General features: G+C 46.1%; 1 protein-coding gene across 1 annotated transcript in view; it reads right to left on the reverse strand.

Moving 5' to 3' along the window:
- Positions 1–9762: 9762 nt before the first annotated feature.
- Positions 9763–12902, reverse strand: part of capn8 (calpain 8) — a 60349-nt gene continuing 57209 nt past the window's right edge. The window contains exons 19-21 of the mRNA XM_084318528.1: positions 12219–12335; positions 10267–10325; positions 9763–10181 (exon numbers count right to left, since the gene is read on the reverse strand). Coding sequence (XP_084174654.1) covers positions 10158–10181; positions 10267–10325; positions 12219–12335 — 200 coding nt within the window. The 3' untranslated portion in view covers positions 9763–10157. The remainder of the gene's footprint in view (positions 10182–10266; positions 10326–12218; positions 12336–12902) is intronic.

Raw genomic sequence — 12902 nt, forward strand, 5'->3', positions numbered from 1 at the left:
GAGTCACTGCACTACAAACCCCCGACTCAACTCACGGGTGAGTTTGACGTACAGTCAGCACCGAGGAACAGCACCTGGGGACCCGGCCTCTGGTACCCACCAAGTACCAACCCACGACAACACGTACGGGGAGACTCGCCCAGGAGGCCTCTTCCCCTACGCTCACCAATGTGCCAGCCATCCATGGCATCGTACCTTGGCACACCGACGTTCCCAGACTTTACGCGCGAGGACAGAGCACAGTACACGGAATTACGCATGTGTTTGGAGACTATGATGTCCGACGTCCCCGACGAGTCGTACAAATATGCCATCCTCCTCAAGCATCTCAAGGTGCCCAGAGCGCATAACATAGCGCTGGCATATTCCAACTCAAGCACCCCATACTCCGCGGCTCTAGTGGCCCTCGACCAGCGTTATGGACGCATATGGGACTACGTGATCCAAGAAATAAGGGATATCGACCGCCTCCCCCCAGCCAAAGACAATAGAGCACTGGATGACCTCTCTATCAAGGTACAATCCCTAGTAGGGATGCTGGGGTCCCAAAAGGAGAAAGGGAGATATGAACTATATGCAAATTCTAATGTGGAGCGAATACTGGAGAAGCTCCCTCCAGCCCGCCAAGAGCGTTTTCGGCGGCAGAGAGACCACCGTGATCCCGATGGCCCCGAGCCATCCCTCCTAGACCTGGCCGCTTTCCTCGCAAGGGAAGTCAGCAGCCTACGACTGGACACATTCATGTGGAGTGGATCTAGCCCAAGAGATGGACCTCGGAGGTCCAACGATAACCGCCGGTCAGTGACCGTTATGCACCAGGCCGAGTCAGTGCCGCAGCACAAGAACCACAGTACCCCCCCGACCAAGGGGAAGTGGAAGATTGTATGCCAGTACTGTGAAAAGGAACATTGGCTGTCTCAATGTGACACTTTCAAGAAGCTGACCGCTGACGAGGTGAGTCAGTGGATCAAAGCCAACCGCCGCTGCTTCCGCTGCGCGCGCAGCCATATGGCAGCTGAGTGCCGTTTGAAGAAGAAATGCAGCAAGTGCGACGGCGCCCACTTGGAGGTCCTACACGACAGCAACAAGAAGAAACCCGTACCCCCAAGCAGCTCGAGAGTGAACGTCATGTACATAGACCCTGCGAAGAGCGGGAGCTCCCGAGTGCTCTTGAAGGTGGTCCGAGTGATATTAAGCTACGAGGACAAGGTCATGGACACTTACGCCGTCCTAGACGATGGGTCAGAAAAGACTCTCCTCCTCGCATCCGCCGCAGCCCGGCTGGGTCTGCGGGGGAGCGAAGAAACAATGACAATCCGTACCATTAGAAGAGACCTGAAGACCATAAAGGGTGAAAATGTCTCCTTCACGATAGCAGCGGTCGGGCAGCCCGAGAAGCAGTATAGCATTACTAACACCTTCAACCAGCCACGACATAGGCCTGTCACAGTACACCTACCCCATCCCAAAGCTGATGGAAAAATACGTGCACCTACGTCAACTACCTATACCGCTCATCGACGACGCCACCCCGACCCTGCTCATAGGATCCGACCACGCACACCTCATCGTCCCAACGGACCGGGTCCACATCGGGCCCAGAGGCTGTCCAGCAGCGGTCGAGACCCGCCTGGGTTGGACACTACAAGGCCCCCTCTCCGGGTCTTCCAACCGACCGACAGCCACTCGCTGCCTCCACTCAAGGATAAACGAAGAAGACACCACCCTCTTACAGCACGTCGAGAGGCTATGGACATTAGACGCGATGCCCTTTAAGAATGAAAAGAAACTTGTTCGCTCAAAGGAAGACACTTATGCCATAACCCTCCTCGAGCAGAGGACAAAGAGAGTCGAGGTCAATGGAGTGATGAGATACGCAACTCCACTCTTGAGGCGAGAGGGTATGCCCACCCTCCACGCTTTAAAAGAAGCGACAGAGCGGTATCTACTGAACACCGAGCGGCGTCTAGCCAAAGACCCCACTCAAGCCACTGTGTACCGCGCTGAGATCGACAAGCTGATCACAGCGGGACACATAAAGAAAATTGACATTCAAGAGGCCGACCAGACGATCGAATCATGGTACGTGCCCCACCACAAGGTCCACCACAACGGCAAGGATCGCATTGTATTCAACTGCAGCTACCAGATCGGACTACAGAATCTGAATAAAGAACTCTTGCCCGGCCCAACACTCGGCCCCTCTCTCCTCGGCGTACTACTATGTTTCCGCCAAGACAAGGTGGCCATCAGCGGCGACATCAAAGGGATGTTCCTGCAGGTGCGACTAGTGGAGGAGGACAAGCCCTCGCTGCGGTTCCTATGGAGAGAGAGGATCAAAGATGAGAAACCATCCATCTACCAATGGGAGGTCCCCCCCTTCGGAACCACATGCAGCCCATGCTGTGCTACGTTTGCACTGCAAAAACATGTGACAGAAGACCCTGAAGCTGACGAGGAAGTCAGACAAAGTGTAGAGAGGAGTTTCTACGTGGACAACTGTCTGCAAAGCGTCTCGACGCCAGAAGAAGCCGAAGCCCTCCTACTCAAGCTCCACGCCTCACTGATCAAAGGCGGCTTTGATCTCCGGCAGTGGGCCAGCAGTGACCCTCAAGTACTTCGCAGCCTCTCCCCAGAGACAAAGGCAGCAAGCAGCGAGACCTGGATGGCGACCATCCCAGGTGAAGCACAAGAAATGACATTAGGCCTAGTCTGGCGCTTCAAAACAGACTCGCTCCATTACAAATACACACCCCTGACCACGGGGCAGGGAAGGTCGACCCCTCTACCGACCACCAGACGGAGCGTATACAGAACACTCGCAAGGCAATACGACCCGCTGGGGTGTATCCTACCTTACACCACCCGGGCGAAAATGATTGTACGAGAGCTGTGGGACAAGGAACAGGGCTGGGACGACCCCATACCCGACCACCTCGCTTCCACCTGGAGAGAGTGGGAGAGAGAACTCAACTCGCTCCAAAATGTGAACATACGCCGAAGCTACTTCCCACCCACAGTGCGGTTGGAGACGTGCCAGACGGACCTGCACGTCTTCAGCGACGCCTCAGAAGTGGCCTACGGCTTGGTGGCTTACTTGCGGGCCCGAGAGGAGGGAGGAGAAATACACACAGCCTTCATCCTGGCTCGCTCAAGGATAGCCCCCCGCAAGCAACAATCGATCCCGCGTCTAGAGCTCTGCGCAGCTCTGGTAGGCGCGCAACTCGCCACGTTAATCCAACGTGAACTCACCATCCCGGTGCAAAGAACAATGTTGTGGTCAGACTCCATGACCGTACTCACATGGATCCAGTCCGATTCGTGTAGATACAAGGTCTTCGTGGGAGTCAGAATCACAGAGATCCAAGACCTAGTGGGATCAGCGTGCTGGAGGTACGTGGACACGAAACAGAACCCAGCAGATGTCATCACACGGGGGATGTCCCTAGATGACCTCACACGTCACAATATCTACAGTGACGGTCCTGAGTTCCTCAAGCTCCCGGAAGAAGAGTGGCCTAACCCCACCCCTCGGGAGGCTAGTCAAGAGGAGGCAGAGATCAAGAAATCTATGTTCTGTGGGTTGACGCACACCCCAGTCCCCACTGACCCTAACATAGACGACTGCCCCACCTTTGAGAGTGCGCAGTTAAAGACATTCCTGTGGCACCACCCTGAGGTTCCCCCCATTACCGACATTAACGCAGCTAACTACGAAGAGGCAGAACTCCTTCTGCTACAGCGAGCCCAAAGAGACTCGTTCCCCGACGAGCTAGACTGCCTGCAGGGAACAAAGCCAGTCCCGTCAGACAGCAGACTGCTCCACTTGGCCCCCGAGCGCGACACCCATGGCCTCATCAGGGTGGGTGGTCGTCTGAGACGGGCCCCGGACTTAACGGATGACGTCAAGTTTCCTATAGTCCTCAACAGCCGACACAAGGTCACCGAGCTCATCATAAAGAAATACGACGAGGATGTGCACCACGCTGGGGCAGAGAGAGTCTTCGCTGAGATCCGACGTCGCTATTGGATACTGCAAGGAAGAGAAGCAGTACGACGCTTCCAGCGGACCTGTCTAGACTGTCGCAAGTGGCGAGCACAGCCCAGTATACCCATGATGGCAGACCTGCCTCCCTGTCGCCTCCGACTCGGCGATAAGCCCTTTCACTCCACTGGCGTGGACTGCTTCGGCCCGCTCTACGTGAAGAAAGGAAGAGGGACGGAGAAGAGGTGGGGCATTGTATTCAAGTGCATGACCACCCGAGCAATACACATAGAACTCCTTCCGACCATGAGTACGGACTCATTCCTCATGGCCTTCCGGAGATTCACAGCGCGAAGAGGAAAACCGTCTACGTTGTTGTCTGATCACGGGACAAACTTCAAAGGCGGAGAAAGAGAGCTGAGAGAGAGCTTCCAAGCCATGGGTCCAGAACTTAAGACCCACCTCGCTCCTTCTCAGATCGACTTCCAGTTTAACCCCCCGAACGCCCCTCACTTCGGGGGAACCTGGGAAAGAGAAGTACGTTCCATAAAGACAGCTCTGTACGCCGTGCTTGGGGCCCAGACCGTGGCTGAAGAAGTCCTCACGACAGTCCTCACAGAGATCGAGGGAGTATTGAACTCAAAGCCCCTCGGTTACGTCTCAAGTGATGTAGCAGATGTCGACCCAGTCACCCCCAACACTCTCTTGATGGGGCGGCTGGACCCCGCGCTCCCACAGATGGTGTACAGACCCGAAGAAGCGAACGGCCGAAGAATGTGGAGGTACAGTCAAGTATTGGCTGACAAGTTTTGGAACAGTTTCCTCCTCCACTACCTACCGTCTCTCCAAACCCGCCAGAAATGGGTAAAAGATAGAGACAACTTACAAGTGGGCACAGTCGTTATGATCATAGACCAGTCACTACCCCGAGCTATGTGGCCGGCCGGCCGCGTAAGCAAAGTGATCACTGGTGCCGACGGAAAGGTCAGAGCGGCAGAAGTTATTGTCCAGGGACGGACCTACACCCGACCCGTGGCGAGGCTGATAGAATTGCCGAGGCTCCCTGACTCCCATGACCCACTGACTTTGTAGATTGCCCTACTCCCCACAACAGACATTGAGTAGTTGACTGGACTATTAATCTGTCTTCCGTTTTAACTAATTAGGTGCGGACTAATTAGGAGGCGGCTGTTGTGAAGGGCCAGATTAAACTGAATATATATATGTATCGTTTGATATACTTTGTATATTATTTATATATATACACGGAATATCCCTTTACCTGCGTACAGACCAGAGTAATATTCGCTCTCCTATTGGACAGCGCCCCAGGCGCCAACGCGCAAGCCCCCAACGGCAAGTTCAAAGACAACTCCAGGCATGTCAGAACATGCCCAGAGTCTGCGTAGTAATACGAGACAAGGACTGAGGTTGGGACTAGATATTCACTTAAGTATAAATACGGCGCAGGTGTAAACAGCAGTAATTCAGTTCAGTACCTTACCACCTTCACCACGAGTCAACGTGCAGTGAAGTGAGCAACCTTGCATCTAAATAGAGCATTGAGAACCACGTGCGAATAGAATGTTAAAGTGTCAGAGTTTAATGAAGTAACGTTGAGTTCGACTTAATCTAATGTGAAGTAATAGTCGATAATTTATTGTATATCGTGCGGCCACAGTTCCTCCGTGTGTAGCATTACCCATCGGTTCGTCGTGTCTTTAGCTAGTGCACTTATCCAGGCTGTGTGGCCTAAATACGTCGCCCACACCCGAGGAGTCCAACGCGAGAACCGTTGGACATGTACACAGGAGAATTGGCACCGGCGATTGCAGAACCATTCCTGGTTGGATTATATTGCTTTGGGACCGTGACTACCGGAGAAGAGCACCGTTGATTTCCACTATCATTTGGGATTTAACCTCGTGAGGATCACCACTCGGGCCTGCCTCGTGGAAGGGGCTGGCTAGCTGTCGTCAATGCTGTCGAGCATCTTGGATTACAACTATTGCTTTTGTCTGCGGATCAAGGGAGTACAAGCACCGACTCCTGTACCTGGAGCCTCTTTATTCCTTGTTGACTCAGACGGAGTACCCGAACATTCCTCTACCCCCCCAGGCTTTACACCCGGAGGGAACCCATTGTCTCCAGTTGGTACCGGTGTTGCCCTATATAATTGCTACTATACAACAGGTGGCGTCAGCTTAGACCCATCATAGTATTCCTACTATTCTTAGTGACTTATGCTCTTGACTGACTTTACGTATATTCTTCGCCATACAAGCGCGACCCTAATTCTCATTCTGTAACCTAACGTTGCCTAATAATAATAAATTACCCTCCAATAGTATTTCTGTGTCAATGCCGTGTTCTTGTGAGTGTTCACCATCAATATTTGATGTACTGTTTGGCCAGTAATTAAAGTACATAACTAGCAGTGGTTTAATATATCACAATCTTTAATACAGTCAGGGTTTTGTAACCCCTCAGTTACAATCATCATCATCTTCATCTTCATCATAATGAAATGTATTTGTATAGCACCTTCATACAAAAATTGCAGCCCAACGTGCTTCACAGCAGTAAAATAGACATAGAAGTGCTGTCAGGCGATTAAAAAAATTAATCTAATTAATTACAGGATTTGTAATTAATTAATCTAATTAATCGCATTTTAATCGCATAACCATTTAATGCCTGATATTCTATATTCTATAATCATATTTCAAATCGCATGTGTCCAGATGGCAGAATTCAGTACTGTATCTACAAAACCTTCTGTTTAATCATCTTCCATCTATTAATTTGCATGGTGTTATTCACAGTCAAAGATAAAAAAAAATGTATTGATATTCTCATTTGGTTCATTACAATTGACTCAAAATAAGATTTTCATTCAATCAATCACAGCGCAGATTGATTGATTGAATGAAAATTGTATTAACAGATTGCAGAATGGGTACAATACAGTACAGCTCAATACACACAATTGTTAAGGGCATGCAGACCAGAGAAAGACTTTCGTCTTGTTTACATCAGGGTCCCCCATTTTCAATTCATAATGAATTGTAAGTAAGGGTGCAACTTGCACCGTGCAATCCATTCTTTGTGGATCTAGCCCACAGTATTTCTGACACTGGGAATACATTCCCTGAGATTCATAGATGTCCCAAGAATCAGATACCAAGAACATGCAAATGGACCATATTAAAAAAAAGTCTGTAAATGTGTATTCTACATTCTCATGGAATGAATGAGATAAAAAAAAAAATTATAAAAAAAGAAAAGTATAAAAAAAAAAATTGTAATTAATTTTGAGTTAATTTTCATAACGCGATAATTTGCTGTGTAATTAATTAATCTAATTAACGCGATAAACTGACAGCCCTCTGATGAACATAAAATAGACATGCATTAAAATGAGCATAGAATTGACTAAATAAAAGCAATGGTCCCTGAACGTCAGCTAAACCAAAGAACTGATTGTGGATTTTAGGAGGTCTGGGTGGGTCTACAGCCCCCTCAGCATCGACGGGGGACCGGTCAAGAGAGTGAACAGTTTCAAGTACCTCGGAGTCCACATATCCGAGGACTTGACATGGACCACACACATTGACAGTGTAGTGAAGAAGGCACGACAACGCCTCTACTTCCTTAGGCGTCTAAGGAAGTTCAAAGTGAGTCAGAAGATCCTTACGAACTTCTACTCATGTGCAATAGAGAGCATCCTGACTGGTAACATCACCTCCTGGTTTGGGAATAGCACCGCACACGACCGCAGCAGACTGCAGAGAGTGGCTTGATCAGCCGAACACACAATTGGAGGTTGGCTTCCCACTCTCCAGGATATTTTTTTTTACACCAGGCATGGCAGGGCCAAGACTAAGAGAATAGTCAAGACTCTAGCCACCCAAACAGCTGCCTCTTTGCTCTGCTGCGGTCAGGCAAGCGCTATCCCCAGGCCATTCGAATGCACAATGACTCTATGTAACAGTAACCCACCCATCTACACTCATTGCATACACATCCACATGCACACACTCACTTTAAACATTCACCTTTAACATTCACTTTAGACACTTTAAACACTTTTTTAACACTACACCCTATTTTATCTATGTATTACTAAAATATTTGCACTACATCCCTACCTCATTTTTGCATTTTAAAAAGTTTGCTTACTTTATTCTTTTTTATAAGGTGAGACGGGCTGAATGTGGAAGACAGTGTCTTAACTTAAAGAACAAGCCAACATATTTAGATAGTGTTTTTATAAGATGATCAATATGGTACTTGAAATTCAAGATTTCTTTGATGTGGACCCCTACACATTTTGTGGAGGCTACTCTATCATGAAGCAATACTGTGTGGCTTGGTGCCATTTATCGCATAAGTGTGGATTAATCCCCATAGCTGTGGTGTCCTAGGATGGGCACGTGGTTGTGTTAGTTATTAAGTGTTTGTTTGTATTATATGTATGTCTTGTTTGTCCTCCCCTACCTTTTTCCCTGTGCACCATGGAGGAGGTTTAAATTCCTACCTCCATTCAATATATAATTTACTATTTGGAAAATGTCTTGTGTTGTGTCTTTTTTACCTACCTGGGACATTGTTTTGAACGCATTTACTGAGAGAGGCTGCTTTTGCTCATGTGCAGCCATCTCCAGTTGTTATTCTGTGTGGTCCTTAGACCTTCGTACATGACACCAACTAAGAGCTATGCCTCTGACACCGTAATTATTTAATTTGGTTAAAATAATCTCAAAGTCAATGCAATCAAATGCCTTAGACAGGTCGAGGAAGATGCCAATGGAGAGGTCACCTTTATCAATGGCATCATTGATGTTTTACTGTAGGTCAAGAATTGCCATACTGTAGGTTTAGGTTTACTTTATTTGTTCAAGGGGGACAGTGTACATTAATAAAACATTTTACAGATGTAAATGCACCCAATTTTAGCCAAAAGGCTATTTTCCATTGGCAGTCCCCCTGCCAGAAGGTACAGGCTAAAATCCTGTGTAAAAAAAAGGGTTAGCAATAAAAACAGAATAAAATCAAGATAAATAACATTAGAATAAAAACACAACAAAAGCACATAGACATAGTAGGGATACAGGTCACAATACAGTCATGGACACAAGGACAGAGCACATCATGACATATTAAGAGACCCAGACATAGACAGACGCACCATATCCACACACACACATACACAAAGACACCTCAGTGTTGACAGTTCTGGTTTTCAATGAGCCATTCCCTAACCCTGCACTTGAATGAATGGTATGATGTGGACACTCTAATTGTTTGAGGAATTGAGTTCCATTGGTGGGATGCTCTGTATGAGAAGACGGCCTGGCCAAATACATGTACATGTTGTGCTTTCTTTCCTGAAGCCATGTTGTGAGGAGTCCAGAATATTTAATTGATCTGTGTAACTACTCAGTCTGGTATAGACAATTTTCTCAAATATGAGAGCACTATGGATATTGGTCTATAGTTGTTCATGTAATTTTCAACACCCGTCTTAAAAACTTTAAATGATATGGCTTAGACCTATTAGTTTGTTTTAAAATGTATTGATAATAGGCACATATTTGTATGGTGAATATCTTTACCATACCGGTTTAATTATGTAATATTTTGTATTGTATTTATGTATTATTGCCTCATAATGTAATGTAACTATAGACTGTTTATTTGTATACAGCTCCAAGTCGTGTGACACTGTCGACTGCCACCAGGGACTACATGCTAATGATCTTATAGCTATATCTGGTGCAATATATTTATTGTGCATCGTCCCTATCGGATAAACAAATTTAAAAAAAGATAAATGAAAATGCATTTGTTTCAACACAATTATGTTTATTACAAGAATGTTGTCAAAACAAGCCACATTCTTAACCTACAGTACATGGAGTGATGGCCTTCTTTCAAAATATTGTACATTTGTTTAGAAAGTTCTTTATATAAATCATATATATATATATATAAAGTTTAAACACACACCAGGCATAGATATAGAAAGTTCTTTATATAGATCATATATATAAACACACACCATAGATATATATAGAAAGTCCAGTATTACGTAGTCAAAATGGGAATCCTTGAATATCCTTGAATCCTTGAACATCCTTGAATCCTTGAATTGGATATCCTTGAAGTGTTAGTTAATTGCCAAACAGATCCACTGAAACAAAGGGTATGAATTAATGGTATCGTATAGATGAACATGAGTATAAATATTCCACATTAAAACCAACGAGAGACTCTACCTGTTGTACATCCAGTTCAATCTTCCCACGGTTGCCTGTGTCAAGTGTTCGGAACATTTCTGGTTGTGGGAGAGAAAAGAGTTCATTTAAAACTTGAGTCTAGGAACAGGGAACATTGGAACGGGTGATTTGGTCCTCGAATGGCCACGACACAACCATCAGCAACAGTTCACGACACAACCATCAGCAACAGTTCACGACACAACCATCAGCAACAGTTAGCAACAGTTAGAAAAAGTCATAGGAACAAGCACATATATAAGATAAATACAATCACATGATCATCATTTGCAGCAGTTTTGTTACGTGAACAATAGTTTCACCTCCAAGCTGCTCTCTGTACTCCACAGTGCACACAGAGTATATTTCAGAGATCCTAGTCCGCTTGTACAGACAGGAGCTTGACCCCATTGACTTTACATTGGTTTGTGGCTAACTCTCCAGAGCTAGCATGAGGAACAGCATGGATTGTGCTGAGAAAGGACTCTACCAAATCTAAAGTTACAAACAAATAAAGTGTGTGTGTGTGTGTGTGTGTGTGTGTGTGTGTGTGTGTGTGTGTGTGTGTGTGTGTGTGTGTGTGTGTGTGTGTGTGTGTGTGTGTGTGTGTGTGTGTGTGTGCATACAATGCATACAAACACCTGTACATCGCTCGTCATGACCGTATTGTGGACATTGTGTCTGATGCGGTACGGAACATATCACCAGCTAGTGCAACAATGTACAAACATGCCAGAGTAAAACCAGAGTGGTTTGGCCTTACCAACGATGTTTTTGCTAACATACCCAATACACCGGACGTTGTTTTTGTTGACACCAGCCACGGAGAGGTGCTGGTCATAGAAGTAGGCTGTACCTTTGACCTGTACATGGACCAGGCCTTCCGGGACAAGTATATCAAATACCAACCACTGCTCAGTGTGATGACTGACCTTGGGTATAGGTGTAGATATGGTGTACTTGTGTTCGGAAGTCTTGGCCATGTACACAAATCCACCATGACCGGTCTGAGAATTGCTGCAATGTCTAAAAGAAAAGCCAAACAAATTGCCAAATATTGCTCTGTCTCAGCTATTATTGGCAGCTTAGCCACGTGGAGAAGGAGGTGCTATGTGTACCCTTAAGTGTTCAGTGCTGCTTGGCCCCGATACATTTGATTCCCTGTTTATGTAATATAATTTGTGGAACCAAATAAAGTATTAAAATGTGTGTGTGTGTGTGTGTGTGTGTGTGTGTGTGTGTGTGTGTGTGCAGGGACGTGCACAGGACTTTAGAGGGGCAGGTGCTCAAAGGCTGAAAAGGGCACAACACTTGTGTGTATATAGTAAGCGAGCGCGCGTAGTGCGCGAGCACGATTTTTAAGGGCCCTTTTCGGGCGGGGGGCCCCCTTTTTATGCTTTTTGGGGGGTTTTGGTGATCAAATATTGAATATTGAACTATAATAATCAGTGCAGGAGCTCACTTATCCTTGAAAGACACTTTTATCACTGACTTAAAAGGCCCATACATCTCCATAAATGTTCAGGGGGGAGGGAATAAGTGCTTACCCTACAGACCCCAAGAAGTGCTGTATATTCTGTATTGTTTAATATAAATGCATTTTTTATTCCAATCCCGATTTGTATTTGAGATTCCCAAAAAAAAAAAAAAAAAAAAAATCAAAAAGGGCACTTTTTTGATGAGGCTCAAAAAGGCAGGTGCTCAGGCACCCCTTGGCCTCTATGTGTGCACGTGCCTGTGTGTGTGTGTGTGTGTGTGTGTGTGTGTGTGTGTGTGTGTGTGTGTGTGTGTGTGTGTGTGTGTGTGTGTGTGTGTGTGTGTGTGTGTGTGTGTGTGTGTGTGTGTGTGTGTGTGTGTGTGTGTGTGTGTGTGTGTGTGTGTGTGTGTGTGTGTGTGTGTGTGTGCGTGCGTGTGTGTGTGTGTGTGTGTGTGTGTGTATATAAACCACTCACTGAACAACATCTCCAGTCTGGTTAAACAGCCAATGAAGCAGTCGAAGTCCACGGCACAGTTAGCGTCAGCGTAGCGGGACACTATCTCCTGCAGCACAGTGCTGTTGAGCTGGAACCCTGCAGGGAGACACAGCAGGGGGCTACTGGACTGTGGTTCTCAACATGGGGTCCGGGGACCCTCAGGGGTCCTCGAGGGTGGCGCCAGGGGGTCCCCAGCTAAATTTGTACATTTTGGATCAAATGATAGACGGATAGGTATAGTCTACAACAGTGAATTTATACATGTTATTCCTATAGTCTGCAACAGTGAATTTATACATGTTATTCCTATAGTCTACAACAGTGAATTTATACATGTTATTCCTATAGTTTAAGACATAATTCATACATATTATTCCTATAGTTTAAGACATAATTCATACATATCATTCCTATAGTTTAAGACATAATTCATACATAAATATTATTCCTATAGTTTAAGACATAATTCATACATATCATTCCTATAGTTTAAGACAATTCATACATATTATTCCTATAGTTTAATACAGAATCCACACATATCATTCCTATAGTTCAAGACATAATTCACACATATTATTCCTATAGTTTAAGACATAATTCATGTTGTGGTGGGGGGTGGCTGGTTTGTGGAAGCAAATAACTATCTCCCTAATCCACAGA

Source organism: Notolepis coatsorum (genome assembly GCF_963971535.1).
Source record: "Notolepis coatsorum genome assembly, chromosome: 7".
NCBI lineage: Eukaryota > Metazoa > Chordata > Actinopteri > Aulopiformes > Paralepididae > Notolepis > Notolepis coatsorum.